Below are 17,430 nucleotides of genomic sequence, written 5' to 3' on the forward strand. Positions count from 1 at the left end.
ATAATGTTCACTATTATGGGATTTTATTGCCTTAGTCTGGACTAAACTGGAAATAAATGGGTAATAAGAGAAACGATTATAAATGTTAGCGATGCTCTGATCCAGAATAAAGGTGCGTTTATTGTTTCTCATCATGAATTTATCCTGGTCCACTGCAAGAATGACTAAATACTGGGAAGTTAGATATAATATATAGAACAAACCATCTACGAATATTTCTCAGGCACTGTCTCGGGCTGCTTTTCCTAAAGCCTTAGGCTCTTTGCGTTTTTATGGCAGTTATCCATTCTCATTGTGTTAATCGTTTTTCTATTCACTATTGTTTGTTGTCACAAATCACAATCTATAATTTATATATCCTAACACTAGAAGATATCAAATTAAATAAATATTGTTTTTATCATGATTTAAACATTTATGGATTATTGTACAGTTCATAATAAAATATTTTGAAATAATTTTACATCAAATTGGACTCGAAAATGAAAAAATAGCTTTTTAATATTGTAGTATTTACCATAGCTTCCATACTTGGCAAGAACGTAATTCCTAATTACAAACCTTTTATTCTTCGTTGATAGTATTTTCATGTCTATAGAAATCACATTATCAGTAGTTTTTCTTTTCATCAATATTCCTTTTCAAAATGTTCACTATAAATTTATTTATCATATCCTCTACAGCAGGGGTGGCCAACAAGTCGATCGCGATCGACCGGTCCATCGCCAAGCCAATTTTGGTCGATCGCTAGCGATGTCTTGACTTAATGTATTACATTTGTAACCAAACGCAACTGTATGCATGCAGTTATGACTCGACTCATAAGCAGTGAGTGCACTTCGTACTGAAACAGTATATAAACATAGTATGTATTTCACACTTTCCCCTCCCCACTTAGACTATGCCTATGACAACAAGTCGATCGCGACACATTTTTACGATAAAAAGTAGATCTTATGTGCACAAAAGTTGGCCACCCCAGTGATTCTAAAGTGGGAGTCGCGACCCCCAAGAAGGTCGGGAAAAATATTTGGGGATCGCTGAAAAATTGATGCCAGATCAATTTTTTTTCAAATATTTTATAAATTTACTATGAATTCATGCTTAGAAACAACAGATATAAAAGATATATAAAATAATTTTTTCTTAAATAAATTGCACATATAAATAATAAAACCAATATAAATATTTTAATACGACCCTAAATATAACATTCATAAATTTGTGCGTTATTGGGGAATCCCCAAGTTCCACTCTCTGCCTAAACTAGGGCTTCTTAAACTATGGGTCGAGACTCCATTTGGGGTCGCGAGATTTTAATGCAAAATATTGAAAATAATTTGTGAGAGTTTGAAAATGTTCTTCTGCCATTCAACACCACATATTTATGTGAAATTACTTTTTCAGCTTTAACACACATCAAATCACAATATTGTTCATCGCTAAAAAATGTTGAAGAGATTTTACGTCCAGCAGTGTCAAACATTGCACCAAGATTTAGTTTGTTATGCAGTAAAAAGCAAGCACATCTGTCTCATTAAAAAACGATTTTCCTTTAATTTTTGTATACTTAACCATTTAACGGCTGCGCTCGAATATATTCAAACGAACTAAGACGGCCAAAATGCCCGGGCTCAAATATATACTAGCGACAATATATTTTGCTTAATATTCTCTTTTATTTATGTTATTGCAAACAAATGCAGTTTCGATGAAAAATAGGGTATATAATTTTTGTAACTATAATAAATACAATTTTACAACTTTTTGTCCAATTTCTAATTTTATATTTTTGTATGTTTTTAAACAAATTCTAAAACTATATTTTTTTTCATATGTATATATATTGTTACCTAATCAATAAATCATCACAAAATATTTATATATCTTTATTTTATATTTCTTGGGTCGCGAAAACATCACAATCATAAATGGGATTGTGAATAAAACAAGTTTAAGAAACACTGGCCTAAACTATGATAGAACAACGTTGTCGTTTGAAACGGTGTTCGCTAGCAGCGTTGCGTCTGTAGGCAAGTCGCGTTAGAAATACAGTAGAGCGTCTTGATCCGAAAACCGACCAACGGAAAGCGTTTCAGTCGAATTTCCGCTAGTGCTGTGGCGCTGCAATATTTGGCTATGTCTTGGGCTACTCCGATATTATTTTAGTTGATATGCGTTTTTAGCTGGCAGCACTGACGCGATTATGAGAGGGTACTTAAGGACGCGCCAGTATTTGAACAAGACTTTTCCCCCATCGTGAGTGCTAAGTTTTGTTTGTTTATCTGAGGACTGTATTGTGCTGAATCGGAACGTTTTGAGCCTAGATTAACTTCTGAAATATAATTATTTTGTTTTTATATTTTTCAATATATTTATTTTGTTTGTGAAAAATAAAGAAATAATTTTTTTTTAAAATTTCGTTAGTCTTAACATTGACGAAAATTCAACGCAAAGCAACACGCAACGGAAAGAAATTTCAACATGGGCTAGATTAATTAAACAAAAGAAATTAACTCCTCCTGAATTTAAATTAACCCCCTCCCTCCGGGATGTTTTTCTACACATACTCATTCTTCGGAGTCCTTTGAAATTTTTAAGTGCAAAAAGGGGTCGCCGACCAAAAAGTTTGAGAAACACTGCTCTATAGTCATCAATATTATCATCACCTCTAAACACCAGTCTACCAAGAACGTGTCTTCCATAGCTGCTATACCATAATAACCACCTTTATTAAATCCTTCTCATCCAAGAATATACCTTTCATACCTTACTTTTGCACCATATTCTTAAACACCATGCTTTATAAATTTTAGTTCATGAAGAATATGCCCTGTACAGCCTCTTCTATCAACAGAATCACCATTATTAAAATCTCCTAGTCCACCAAGAATGTGTTCTTCGTTGCTTTTTTTCCACCATATCCACTAACACCATTTTTTCCAATGTTTAATCCTCCAACAATATGGCCATTGTAGCCCCTTTTTCTAAAGCCTAGTCTGCCAAGAAAATTCCCTCTATAAATTTCTTTTTTGAAGTTTAGTAGTAACTGCCCTCCATAGCCTGCTTTTCCTACTTTTCCAAAACCTAGTCCTGCAAATATGTGTCCTCTTCCAAATTTCCTTTTTCCATAATCGCTATATCCTCTGGCTAATGTTGTTATTAAACAAACAACAAGAAATAAGACTAATTTCAATAAATGGAAACAATATCATAATAATAAGAGACAAATAACAACACGAATTTCAAATAACACTACTACTATTAACTTACCATAATGATGCTCTCCGATAATATACAAAATTCTCTAGAATAAATATGTATTTATATATAAAGTAGAATGTCACACGTCACTACTAGGAAATAATAGATAACATAATTATACTCCTTTAATCCCTAAAAAAATATTTACCATATAAAGCCAAGAAAAGCACGCTCGATGCACTTCCTCGATGGATATTTTATATGTAATCATATTGCTGAAGCGTGCAATTATGATTAAAAAACTATTGAGTAATGTATAATGTATATAAACGGAACAATGAAATCAAACGTTATAAATACGAATCATTAAGAATATCTAAAAGCGCATTACATAAATATAACATCACTTCATTCATCATCGATGCACCCCCTAAAATAAATCTTGCTTGCGATACTCACTTCGAGTGGATCGTTTTCCGCCTAATTGTGCTGATTATAAAAATACAATGTTCTTTCATTCCTGCAGGAACGTTAGACAGGAATGAGAGCTTTCCACGAATTTTTGAAAACAGACTTTAATGTAATTTACATAGAAAATCGCCACGTATTAGTGACTGCACGCATTGAAAATGATAGGGATAAAGGCTGTTTTATTGCAAAATTAAAACACGGATCCTTCTTTCAGGGCTGCCTGATGTAGGTGTGCAGGTTGTACAATAGACAAGGCAGCTACTGAAAAGAAGCGCCATTTGAACTTATATATATATATATATATATAATGAAATTCATTTTTATGGTATCATTTAACGAATCACAGAATTATATATGTAATGGCAATATGATGTATCCTTTTGCATTCGTTTAGACATAGTACAGCCGGGTTGCACGTGTCTGGGATTGTAGCTGTGTTAAGACGGCTTCACACGAGAGGCAATATTACGGCGACATTGAATGTCAGCGCTGCTGCCACCAATCGCCTGATTTGACCTAGATAATTAAAATGCGTGATTGGTTAAATCTGTCGTCAACATTCAATATTACTTTAATTTCGGCGACCCTGTGAATCTGCCTTTATTGTATCTTGTGTGATCTTACGTATATGTGAATCAAGTGTTTTTTTAACTACTCTCAGTGACTTTCAGGGGGACGACTTTCTTAAGTTGGCACAAAGAGCCCTGTTTGCTAAGTTTTCAAATTGATTGCATGATTAGGAATGGCATTGTGCATATTATTCCCAGGCACAAAATAAAAAGACTCTAACTGCATTCCTGTGGGTATTGTGATTTATGTTTATTGGGACCTTGGTTTCTAGGTGTAGAAAAGTGTATGCCTTCATCACAAACAGTTACGCTTCACCTTATGTTTTTGTTAATTACATGTATTGCATATGAATGAAAAAGAGCTTTCACATACTACTAAAATGCACGAAGAAGCGCAATATTTATTGTTTCATTTCATTAAGAATTCTAAAATCCCTCTTACTTTGACCTTCTCAAGTGTTCCTCGCAGGTTTTGCTCCAGATTTACATTGTGCTTTTAACCATATTTATGTAAATGGAAGGTTAACCCCTCGAGCCACACTAAGCAGAGCGAAGAAGTAAACTTACCGTTCACTTTTATTGTTGTTTCATAAGATTTTAATAAACTGGAATATTTTTTACGCTAGAATGGCGCACTGAAAGTCTGTTTTTCATTTTCTCTACCCAGGCAAATGTAATGGTCAATAATGCGTAAATGACCTAAATTAAATTGTTTAAAATAAATGTATGAGATGCGAAGCGTGCAAAAAATATTTTAATGATGAATGGAGTTATGCGAACTTGTTAAAATACCAGACGTGTGTCTGACATTGTTTGATAAAAATCAATTGGTGGGGCGTGAAGTAATTAATTCTAACTAAAGATAAGCATGTAATTTTTGAAATTATCATCATTAGAAATATATATATAATTTATGTGTTTGATAAGAAAAATGAGGATGACTTACGATTCAATTTTATGAGGTCTTCCTCGTTCATTTCTAATTCAATCAAGTTGCAGAAGTGATAATTGAAATGCATAATTGTCTGAGTTTAACACGTTAATATTAGTTGTTATTAGATAAGAACTGGGTAAATCCTCACTGTTAAAGTGCTCTGGAGGACTCGGAATTGAATCCGAGTGAACAACTTCAGGGATATTTTGTGGGAGGGTCACGAATAAGCCTGGCCACGTTCATTATCTTGGGCTTAACTAAACACAAGATTAATTTCCTCTTACTTTTTCTGTCTGTGGACTCCTTTTTAAGGCCTATCACGTGTTCTGCTAGGTCCACATTACGACGACCGGAAGATCAGGACGGGGCCCAACTTATCTGGACCCCTTTCCAAGAAATAACTGATTTTACCATCCACCCGGATTAAACTTTAGACCCTCCAGACATAAGCTAAAGCCTTGCCTATATCCTTGCTGTGTATGATTAAAAAGGCCTTCTTAGTAGAGTTTAAAAATGTTTTAAAGTTTAAAATAAGTAAATTTATATTTATTTATTTTAAATTAAATTTATTAGAACATCTGGCTTTATTGTTACCATTGCTTCATTATTATTTTGTTATGGCATATTTTTTGAATGCAGTATGGCAGGACAACGTCAAAAAACTGGTTTATACTACACATTATACGTGTTTGTCTAGCACAGTGCATTCATGGACAGTGGAGTATTTGGTTGCTTACAATATGGCATCCATTTTATTTAAAGATCAAGGGGTGGGATGAGTGTCGTGTGTCATATCTCAAATGGGAACCGACTTAATTAAAATTTTATTCGCTATTGGCATTTACAATTTCTTACAATTAAGCCCTTTTCCTTTTATAATGATTAATAATATAAAGGTACAACATCCCATAACAGATAGCACAACACAAAATTTTTAAACTGAAGTAATATCATAGTTTTTTTCGCTGGAAAAGTTATGCAACTCGTTACTGGTTTTAATATGTAAAAGTAGTCGAAATATTAAAATCACAGTTAAACTATTTCACTCAAGTACAATCTTTAGATCAGTGGCGTAGCGTGGGTGTCAGCCGCCCGGGGCAGAGGAAAGTTTCGCCGCCCCCTTATTTAGGTATCTCATTTTATAAGAATAAAATATACAGTAATTCTAAAGAACTTTTCGGCAAAGACAATCATCATTATTGTGTATTGTACAGGTTACAAATAAAAAAGTTATATATATATATATATATATGTGTGTGTGTGTGTGTGTGTGTGTGTGTGTGTGTGTGTGTGTTTTACAATATAATAATCACATTTACTACAAAAATTTTTATATGTATGCCACTTACATTGATATAACAGGTATAGAACACTTATGATTATACCTTGACAATCGACAAGATTCAAGTTATTAACGAATTGAATATAAAACACAAATCGACTTCCAATTAGAACTAGAACGATACTGTTACTATTTATATATTTTCATTTCAATCGGTCCGAATCGTAGATGCGACAAAAATATAAAATGAAATGGTTCAAATTTTTACAAGATATTATTATTATTTATTGTGAAATTTTGTCGCCCCCACTACGCTACGCCACTGCTTCAGATAAGAACTAAAAGGTAAGAAGAGAGAAGGGCCATACCTATTGGTACATTAATGAGATCTTGCTTTAAGTCAATGCTTGTTTCAATGCAAATGTCTGGTAATTTAAGCACGTTCTGCCATTTTAAGACCCTAAAAATGTCCATTATTGGTTTAATAGAGCATAAGTAGTTCGATTTTCTTCATTAACGTAAATTAGATTACAAACATTTTATTGCAATTCGATGAAATATAAATACGATGATTGTTGGCTATTAAATTATATTATTATTATCGATTGTTTGTAAGTATGGTTGAACAATTGCAATTATATTTAACGGGTTTTAATCAATATTGTATGAATTTCTCAAAAATTCTAAATTATGGAAAGTAAGTATTCGTTCAGTATTAAGAAATTTTATTGTAAATTTCTATAATTGTGTATACAAATTTACCCGTAAATTTAAATTTTTTACAAATTTAAGCTGGACACCGTAGATCAACCTTTATGTCCGTAGTCACCACTGTATCCTCCTCCTCCGTAACCTCCTTTTCCACCTCCTCCATAACCATCGTGACCACCACTATGTCCGCCTCCTCCGTAACCACCTTTTCCACCTCCGTATCCACCTCCTCCATAACCACCGTGGCCACCACCATATCCTCCTCCTCCGTAACCTCCTTTTCCACCTCCTCCATAACCACCGTGGCCACCACTGTGTCCACCTCCTCCGTAACCACCTTTTCCACCTCCGTATCCACCTCCTCCATGACCGCCATGGCCACTACCTCCATAGCCACCTTTTCCACCTCCATATCCGCCTTTTTCTCCCCCATAACCACCTTTTCCGCCTCTGTATCCTCCTCCATATCCACCAAAACTGCCTCCATGACCACTCCCTCCGTAACCACCATTTGCATCTACTATCACCAAATACACCACCGCAACCAAGATCGCAAGACACAAGGCCGATTTCTAGACAATTAAAAAAAACACATCCAACAAATTAGTTACGAAAACAGCAAGCTGTATCCACAGCTATAGCAACAATTATACTATTTTAACACAGGAAATAAGCTTCTAACTTACCATCTTCCAATCCTGCTCGACACTGTCGAAGATACTTTCAGGTGTATTATATATACTACAGATTTGTGTAATACGTCATCGTTGGTATCAGGAGGAGAGGGTCAATATTATTGCTCATCGTCTATACCCATTTTAAACCGATATATCTGTATTGTACTGTACTGTAAAAGGACAGGTGTTACGACAACGTAATGACACAAATATGATAATTTCCTTGATTACACTACTATAAAAACAAAATTTAGAAGAACGTAAACAAATACTTTTGTTTATTTTATATAATATGTCTGTTTACCTGAAAGTATGTGGCACATCTCGATAGTCATCGGTATGTTGTGCTTTTTTTTAATTATTAGATTGTTTAAATGATTTTTATCTAAATATATTACATTACTTCCTTTATTTACGGATTCCATATTCATTTACATCCCTAATAATACGCTTAAATAATGTTTTCTAAGTCTTCGTAAAAACTATTAATTAATTAGTGAAAGTTGCAATATGCAATTTCATCAACCAACTCTATGTGTCATTTTTAAGTTCCCCTTATTCATACTAAGCCACAAATACTCGGGATTTCCTCTAAATCTCATTCACTTTAAATCGTCTTATTCACATAATCTTCAAATGTCGGCTCCAAGATCTCTTTATAAGAGAGCAATCGTGTCACTTATAAATGAACGCTTAATGTTATAAGGTTATAAGTGGCACTCATAAGAGGTAAGAAACGACCCTTAACAGCGCCTTATTCTTAAAGAGTGACACGATTATCTTTCCTTTAACCTCTTCTAAGTATTCCCTAAGTTCATTTTATCATCAGTGACACGAATGCTTTCTTACAATTTCCTTCGAATGGCACCTCCGTTGAAGATCTGTTCTTAAGAAGTCATACAAGTTTCCTCCTCCTATCTCGTGTTTCTTCAGATCTTCTATGAACTCCACTCTTTCATCGTCAAGAAATCTTCATAGAACATGAAGAGTGTCTTATAGTGTGAAAATAAGGTATTCGTGTTGGCTGAACATTAGTTCTTTTCAACGCATGTATGTTACTTGAATACTTGCTAAAATTGTTTGGGATTTTCAACATTCTAATACAATAATTTACTTCTTTATCTAACACTACTTAATTAACTGATGTTAGATAAATTCAAATGCTTCAGGTAGAGTAGACATTTTGGTATGGGAATCATATCAGTTTCACGCTACATGGTTTAGTTTCCACTAAGAAAAAGCATGAGTTTCGGACGAAGAAAGGCCAATCTACTTTCAATTCTCTGAGAGACACTATTTTAATTGTTCTTATTGTTACGTGTATAAGATCTACGCATCAATAAAATTTTACAATTTTTGCGATAGACAGAGTTATACAAGGCTAATGTTCCTCCCAGCTTATAATTACCTCAGAATACATGAAATCAGCTTTTAAAATGGTACTCTTAATTAAGAAGACAAGTAATTAGAACTGTTTAATCCCTACGCTAGGTACACAGTGGCACAGCTTCGTTTTTGTTTGTTCCAGGGCCACCTATCAACATCATAATGTTTTTTACAGAGGCAAAATTCAGAACCAGTTTCTATTTTAGTTTTCAAAGTTTAAATATGTAAAATTAATTACAGTAGAACGTGTAAGGAAGGAATCCTTAGTTGCTTCAGACTCCTATGCGGGAGGTATATCTTGCATACTCCTATTTATGCCACTGCTGTTAAGTTTTTTCGTATAGAGTTCTGTTCTGTCTCTGGTGATAGATATATTTGTTAAGTCTATGTTACACATGCTCTAGAAGAAGAGGAACCTATCTGTCAGGCATAATTGGCATGTTACTCGTGGGTGACGTAGAAGTATATGACTTTGGAGACATTGCTGTGGCATCTACAGCAATGTCTTGCTTTAAACCTTTATTTAACGCAAACAAAAGGCATCCCCACTGCTCTCTACCACTATTATTTCAATGTTATAAACTAAAATGTAGAGCCAAGTATAGATATATTGTGCTAGTTGAAAGCCATGCTTGCTGTAGTTTAAACTCAATTACTGTAAAAATAGGCGAATAAATTGAATATATCTGTTTCTGACAGGCAGAATTTTTACACCCGTTTATGTACTGTATACTGCAGCCTCGAAAATCTGAAGTTAAGATCATCAGACGACTTTTGTTCCTTTCATGCAATACTTTAGAACAACGATTTTCAACCGGTGTTCCACTAGAGGATGGTAGGTGTATTGCAAAACGTTTGCAGGTTATTGAATCAATTATTTTTAGAAGAAGCCCAAAGAACAATAAATGTGCATTCCAGAATTAAATCCTTTTTAAATTGATTATACCAGTTTTTCATTGTTATGACATAATAACGTATACATGTAGTGAAAATTATATATTAATAATATAAATTATACGTGCAAAACACCGGGTTATTTCATTTAAAATGAAACTTTCTTTAAATCAGAAACGTATCTATAATCGTCCATATTTAGTTCAAATTATTTTCACTTAGAAATGCCGGGATATTGGGCAGGTTTCTAAAGGCAATTATCATGTTACTTTTAAAATGCAAATTAAAATGTAAATGAAAATTATCAATTTAAATAACTATTGTTGTAACCTGCTGCTATTTTAACGAAGAATAATACTGTCTTATTTAATTCACAAAAATTAGACAAGAAAAATTGGGCTAAGTGGCAAGTAATATGGCGATAGAATGTTTACAAACACAACTTTAAATCACGTGTTATTTTCCGGGAAAATTTAATTATAGGTTTAAGTGTGCTGTGAGATATAAAAGGTTGAAAAACGCTGCTTTAGAAGCTTGAATAATGAGTCTAATCTGTAATTGCTCAAAAATAACAGAGTAGAATAAGACTGTGAACTCCCCCATAACTGTTCACCAACTGCTTCTAAGGTTAAGATGGTGATTTAGCAGAAAAGTATATTTTGTTTTTTTGAATCTGCTTTTCGGAAACTTTGTTATTTTGTTTAGTTGATACACCAGTTCAGTCAGATTTTAAGTAAAATTTATTTTCATACTCACAGCTTCCAGAATTTTTATTCACCACTAATCTTGTTTTACCCTATATAAGAAATATTTAATACAACACAACCCAATACAAATATAACGTAACCGCAAAGAAGCGAGTCGGGGTGTTTAATTCTTGTTTCTAACCGTTTTAACTTCCACAACCTTCGTCACCACTTCTTCCATATTTTCTCCTCTTTTATCTCTGTTTAAAAAGTTGTTTGTCGTATTGTATTTTGTTAATTAACATTAATTTACTCCACCGAAACGTAGCATTTAAAAATCCCGAAAAGTAACTACAGAACACAAGAAATTAAAATAAAGATGTCTTTATTTCACAACATCCCATAGTAACCTTTACATTAAATTACCCGTTACGCAAACTGATACCCGACAATGACAGTTAACCTTTGTGGCCTCCGTATCCTCCACCTCCGTAACCGCCGTGTCCACCGTAACCTCCGTGACCGCCTCCTCCGTAGCCTCCTTTTCCACCTCCGTAACCTCCGTGGCCACCGTATCCGCCTCCTCCGTAACTTCCGTGACCACCGCCTCCGTAGCCACCCTTTCCACCTCCGTAACCTCCGTGTCCTCCACCTCCGTAACCTCCTTTTCCGCCGCCGTATCCACCTCCACCGTATCCACCTTTCCCACCTCCGTAACCTCCATGACTGCCACCTCCTCCTCCGTATCCTCCTTTACCACCTCCGTAACCTCCATGACCGCCACCTCCTCCTCCGTATCCTCCTTTACCACCTCCGTAACCTCCATGACCGCCACCTCCTCCTCCGTATCCTCCTTTTCCACCTCCGTAACCTCCATGACCGCCACCTCCTCCTCCGTATCCTCCTTTTCCACCTCCGTAACCTCCGTGTCCGCCTCCACCATATCCTGAAGCATCGCTTACCACGTATGCTAACACAAGCAACACTGAGATACACACTGCAGGCTTCTGAAATCCGAAAGAAATATACAAGTTAGTATTTACAACACCACATTTTATACACTAGATTCACCACCTCTCCTCACTTACCATGTTGGAGACTTGAAGTTCTTCTGGATGTGTTGTTTGAAGTCACTTGCAAAGGGTTATATATACCGAAGGGATCGTCACCACGTCATCGTTGGTAACAGGTCGTGATAGAAAGCATAATTACTCACCAAATATACACGTACTAAATATGTAAACACCATACGCCTCTATTTTAATAAAAAAAAAATAAATAAATAAAAGTAACACGCAAATTTTAACGACGTAACGACTTAAATATGGTAATTTACTCGATTTACAGAAATTAAAGACAAGTCGTATCATAAACAAAACAATTATCTTCTTGACTCAGTATTACAAAAACCTTTAAAATGCCATAGATAATTTTTTCAAATACTTTTTGAAATATAATAAATAGTCATTTTATGTTAATTAAAGTAACGATGACCTATTTTTAAGTGATAATGAAGCGTTAAGGTTACGTTCACTTCGAGGAAAGGGACGTTTGTTACCTCCCGAATGCAGGTTATTATCGTTGATGAAGAACTGACGTACGGAACGAGCAATTATTCGTGTTAAAGCGAGCGTTTAATGATGTTTATGAATTGATGACATTGAAAAGACCAAGTTCTTCTAACAATATATGAACAGAGGCTGTAATTTTGGGAAGCTTCACTTGAGAAATACCATTTTTTAATGAGTAAATGTAATTCTTCACGCGTCAATAAAAAAATTTCGTAACTTTCCTCGTTTTTCAGTTAAAGTTACGATTTACAATCGTTTGCAGTCGAAAAAAATTCGGAATTACACTTAAAATTTTGATTAAACTTAATAAATATAATGAAGTGCTCTCACTCAATAAAAACAGATACGCCATTAGTAACGATACGAGTGAATGAATTCAATTATTCTCATAGAAATACTGGATAAATGATATCGCCTTTATTCCTGTTTTGCAATTTAACATGCTATTTTCAGCCATTCTGTGCTATTTTTTTCTGCCTGTAACAATTTTCCGATGCAGTAAAACCGCCTCCCGCTACTTAAAAAGTTCGACTATTATATCAATTTTTGCAATTTTCTAAAGTAATTGCATTTATTTTTTAAATCTATTCACATTCGAGTTGATTTTTTCGAATTTTCTGCTAAATTTTTTGCATTTTTTAAAGAAAAATCTAAATGTTGAAACTAGATAAGCGAAAATACAGAAATCTTGTTTAAAAATTTAAATGTGTATTAAGAAATAAATTCATTTAAAAATACTTTTCGTAGTAATTTAGTACAGTAAAAATTGAAACTGTATTGCTAGAAAGTTATGAAATGAAGCTTTCTAGCAATACATTTTAAAATACGTTGATAAGATAATTTTTTGAGCTCTCCAACTGAATATGATAACAGTTCATTAATGTATTAGTGGAAAGCCACACACTTGCCTTTCTGACAATACACTCTTCATTAGCATTCAGTTTATATATACACAGTCGAGTCCGCATAAGTCGACACCCCAAGGGGAAGTGGAAATGTGTCGAGTTATTTGATGTGACGACTAAAGCGAAGTTGGAAATAAAACCATAAAACTACAATTAGGAAAATACAGTAGTGCGTTATACAGTAGTATAGGCTTACAATACATTGTATCCTCTATTTACAATTACTCTGTAGATGAAAAACTGAAAAATTCGTTGAGTGTTGTTTGTTTTGAGCACTTAACTATCTAGACTTTCTTTTTCAACGATCGCGAACACCTTGAAAATATCGTCTTCGCAATTGTTAATTGTTGGCAAGTAACGTCTAAAAATTCTTAATGCCTCTAGCGTGAGAAAATGCAAAATTGGATTCTGGTGTGACGTTGACGTAGATTGCATATTTTTTTTTTTTTGTTTATCTGTTATTATTTTATACATAAATATACATAAAATGTTAAGGCATTTTTATTAATATATATATATATATATTAATTATATATTAATAAATAAATCGACTCCCCCCTCCTGAAAAAAATGAGTTTGCACCACACTTGCGGAGTGAATTTATTTTTCAGAAGGGGTGACGACTTATCAGAGTGTGGGACAGCAAAAGTATGTCGACTTATCCAGTGGTGACGAATTAAACGGTGTCGAGTAAACCGGAGTTTTTTTAACATTAATGCCTATGTAAGTCGGCCGGGACCACAGAAAAGTGACTACTCAACCGATGGTGTCGAGTTATCCGGGTATCGACTTATGTGGACTCGACTGTATACATAAAACTCGCCTCTATCCTTAAAATCAAGCTTTTCGCCATTTTATAATAATTAACAATATGAAAAATTTTTAATAAAATAACAACAAATGGCGCCACCACAGTTTTAATTTTTTGCCGAGAAAGTTGCACAACTCGTTGCTGAATTTTTTTTGTTACAGTTGCTTATATTTAATTTAAATAGTTAAAAATTTATTACTAGAAAGCTGCAAAATCCTTTATTTACGGTTTTCCAGCAATAAACTCTTAATACGTTTTGTGTCGTTGTAATCTGTGTGTTATTCGTTATATATATAATTTATAATACATAATATATTATAATGTATATATATATATATATATATAAAAAGCAACAGCAAGCTCTTAGCTTTCCAGCAAAACTATTCACGATGTCTGTTTTGTAACCTACAATTTCGTGTCTAAACAATTCAATGTGTTATTTTAATACGAAAATTTGCCAAAATTATGTATATTATGATGAAATTTACATAAGATAGATTATGAAATGTAAGTTTTGTTAAGGTGAATAATAATCACATTTCCAATTCACCTCATTTGTGATTCATACTTTAAGAACTAAAATATGTGAGAACCAGTCAAGCATGATGTCTGCCCTTTTTTTCATAATGTTTATCTTCGATATGCATCCATTCTATTAATATCTTTCAGGTATTTATAATAACTTTCTAAGAAAAACTATGAATATACTAATGGACGTATTATCGGAACGTTTTGTGTGATGTAATACGTGGTACGAGAACAAAAGAATTGATAAAAATTCAAAATAAGAGTTGTTGCTCCTGTATTACTCATTAAGCGTTTCATTAAAGGAACGAAGTGTCTGATACGAAAAGAGTAACATTATATCGGGTTTTATTTAATAGAGGTGCGACAAAAACGTGTATATTGACAGATATTATACACAGTTCAGCTTTCCAGCAATGTATTTTTAACTTTAAACGTGACAATTTGTATTTTTCGTAACTGGTGTGCTAAGTTTTAACACACAGCATGTTACTTACAATAAAAAAATAGTAGTTTAGTATGATCTGTGTTGTGTTGCATTAAGTTTGTTGTGTTGTATTAAGCGTGTTATGTTTGTGTCATGTTGTTGTTGTGCTGTTAATGGTTAGAAATATATTGCTGGAGAACTACAAGACGCTGTAATAGCTTTCTAACAATATATTTTTTACTATTATTTATGCTAATTACAATAAACTCTTAACCATATTAATAATAAGTTGGTAGAAAGGGTTACAAGATCGAAAATTTTCCGCCTGTTCGTTTTAAAGGATATACTTTAAATTAATAGTTACGAAAGACATAATTTAGTCCAAGTATTTCTAATTAAAAATGTATTGCTGGAAGGTTATAAGCATGCACTTCATATTGTATCTTTGCAACAAGGTCGCTTACTTTTAACTGTTAGTATACGTTACCAAATTACACCTATCGTAATAGACTTTGAGTTTATCACCACTTTTAGTAAATATATTTTAAAGTGCTGTTCAACTTTAACTTTCTATCAATATACTTTTAATTCTTAATGTATTAAATTTTATATTTCGTGACTAGCATGCCATTTTAAAATTACATTGCTAGAAAGCTACAAGAAATTGATTTAGCTTGTAACTTTCTAGCGATAGTTTATCTCTTAGCTTGATAAATTGCATGCTGAGTTTTTCTTTCATATTTTATTCTTTCAGCCTTAGACTTGGTGTGGGTTTGCCAAATAATAATACGCATTAAAATATGAGGCCCTAAAGTGCAGCTTTAACCATTTACGGCAGTTTAAATCAAATAACCGCTGCTAAATTGTGATACAAGTAATTCGTAACAAGTGATTAACTCTATCTTTCTAGGGGGAAAACTGTAGCGTGATAAACGTATATTTAAAAAATGTATTTTATGTAAACTTCATCCCCCCTCCTGTCACGAATGACTCATGGTGCTGTTTAAAAGATGATTTATTTAACCATTTAGTTCTGCTTTCGTTAACAGCCATGTATACTACTATTTTACAAACCAGTACACCTGTCAAAAGGCATATGAGGGCACTCATGTAATAAATAGCAGCAAACTTTTAAAAAGAAAAATGCAAATATCTAAAATTCTGATTGTATGTTATGAACTCCTGCCACCAGGAGGAAATTTGGAGTGCCTACTCCTATTTGTTTTGGTACTTTCACTAGTAATTGTACTGAATCAAATTTACGATAATATATTTTGCATTTCCACTTATAAATCAGCAAATATTTAACTGATGTCTCCCGCTAGTAGTGAAAGTGCTGCAACATCTGCATAAAAAACAATGCTTAGTATTAGTTATTTAATATGTTAATATGAATGCACTCTTATGATCTATGTTAGATTTTTAAAATTAATCTGCACAAAGGTTGTTAGTTACGCCGTTTGTAGGTAAGGGTTTTAAATATAAATCTTTCGTTATATATGAGGCATATCCAAAGTTTAATTTACAAAAAGCATGTAGCATCAGAAAATAATTTATGTTTAGTTAATTTGTGTGTTTAAAATGAAAATTTAATGGAATGATTACAGGAAAAAGTATACCTCAGATCTTGACTACACTCAATCCTGGATTTCTCATACATCAATAGTTCCAAATAGTATATTTTCACATAGACAAACAATAAAATATAGTTTCGGAATATGAATTAAGCTTTTGTCTAGACCTAATTTAGTTCTGGATTTTTCAGTGCAAGATTGGATTGATGGGCATGCAACCCCTCCTTGGTACAGTACATCTCAACACATTGGCGATCTGCCAAGGGATGCATACTGGAGGAACTTTCTATGGGAAACTGACCAAAATTTAGATGTTAGTACATGTGAAGAAACCCTTGGAAAATCCTTTGGTCAGGTGCAAATCCAAGATCAATTACAGGATTTCTGTGTGTAATCTTTAGTCGCGTGATGTTTGTAATAGTACGCCACAGTGGGAATCCAGAGTAAAGTATAATAAACTAGCAGGTAGGCCCGGCGTTGCTCGGGCAAAAGTAACGATAGCGATAATTAAGATTATTACATTATAGTCACAAAAGAAAAAAAGTAATTTTATCAACAAACTAAGTTTTTCTAAAGAAAGGTCGAATTTGAAAATCGAATATTCTAATATTGTTCGATTTTCATCGAATGTTCTAAAGAAAGGTCGAGAAAAACCGAACTAATGTGTTTAAATTTGAAAATCGAATATGTTCCAACATATTACTCTTTTTCTTTTTTCCAGCGCCCGTAAATCTTGCACGTCGCTTTCCCTTGTTCTCCATTGTTACTTAACACTTTGGAACTTATATCTGGTACCCTAACTG

At 33.5% G+C, this 17,430-nt stretch overlaps 2 protein-coding genes across 2 annotated transcripts; both read right to left on the reverse strand.

Moving 5' to 3' along the window:
* Positions 1-7,266: 7,266 nt before the first annotated feature.
* On the reverse strand, positions 7,267-7,936 carry LOC136970902 (ctenidin-3-like). Its single transcript, XM_067265405.1, has 3 exons — positions 7,932-7,936; positions 7,858-7,879; positions 7,267-7,743 (listed from the first exon to the last, which is right to left on the reverse strand). Exons 1-3 carry the CDS (start codon positions 7,934-7,936, stop codon positions 7,267-7,269), a joined length of 504 nt encoding a protein of 167 aa, XP_067121506.1.
* A 3,336-nt stretch (positions 7,937-11,272) lies between these two features.
* Positions 11,273-12,063, reverse strand: LOC136970903 (keratin, type I cytoskeletal 9-like). Its single transcript, XM_067265406.1, has 2 exons — positions 12,031-12,063; positions 11,273-11,821 (listed from the first exon to the last, which is right to left on the reverse strand). Exons 1-2 carry the CDS (start codon positions 12,061-12,063, stop codon positions 11,273-11,275), a joined length of 582 nt encoding a protein of 193 aa, XP_067121507.1.
* Between the last annotated feature and the right edge of the window lie 5,367 nt (positions 12,064-17,430).

This window comes from Centruroides vittatus, unplaced genomic scaffold (genome assembly GCF_030686945.1).
Source record: "Centruroides vittatus isolate TY-2023 unplaced genomic scaffold, ASM3068694v2 contig_221, whole genome shotgun sequence".
NCBI lineage: Eukaryota > Metazoa > Arthropoda > Arachnida > Scorpiones > Buthidae > Centruroides > Centruroides vittatus.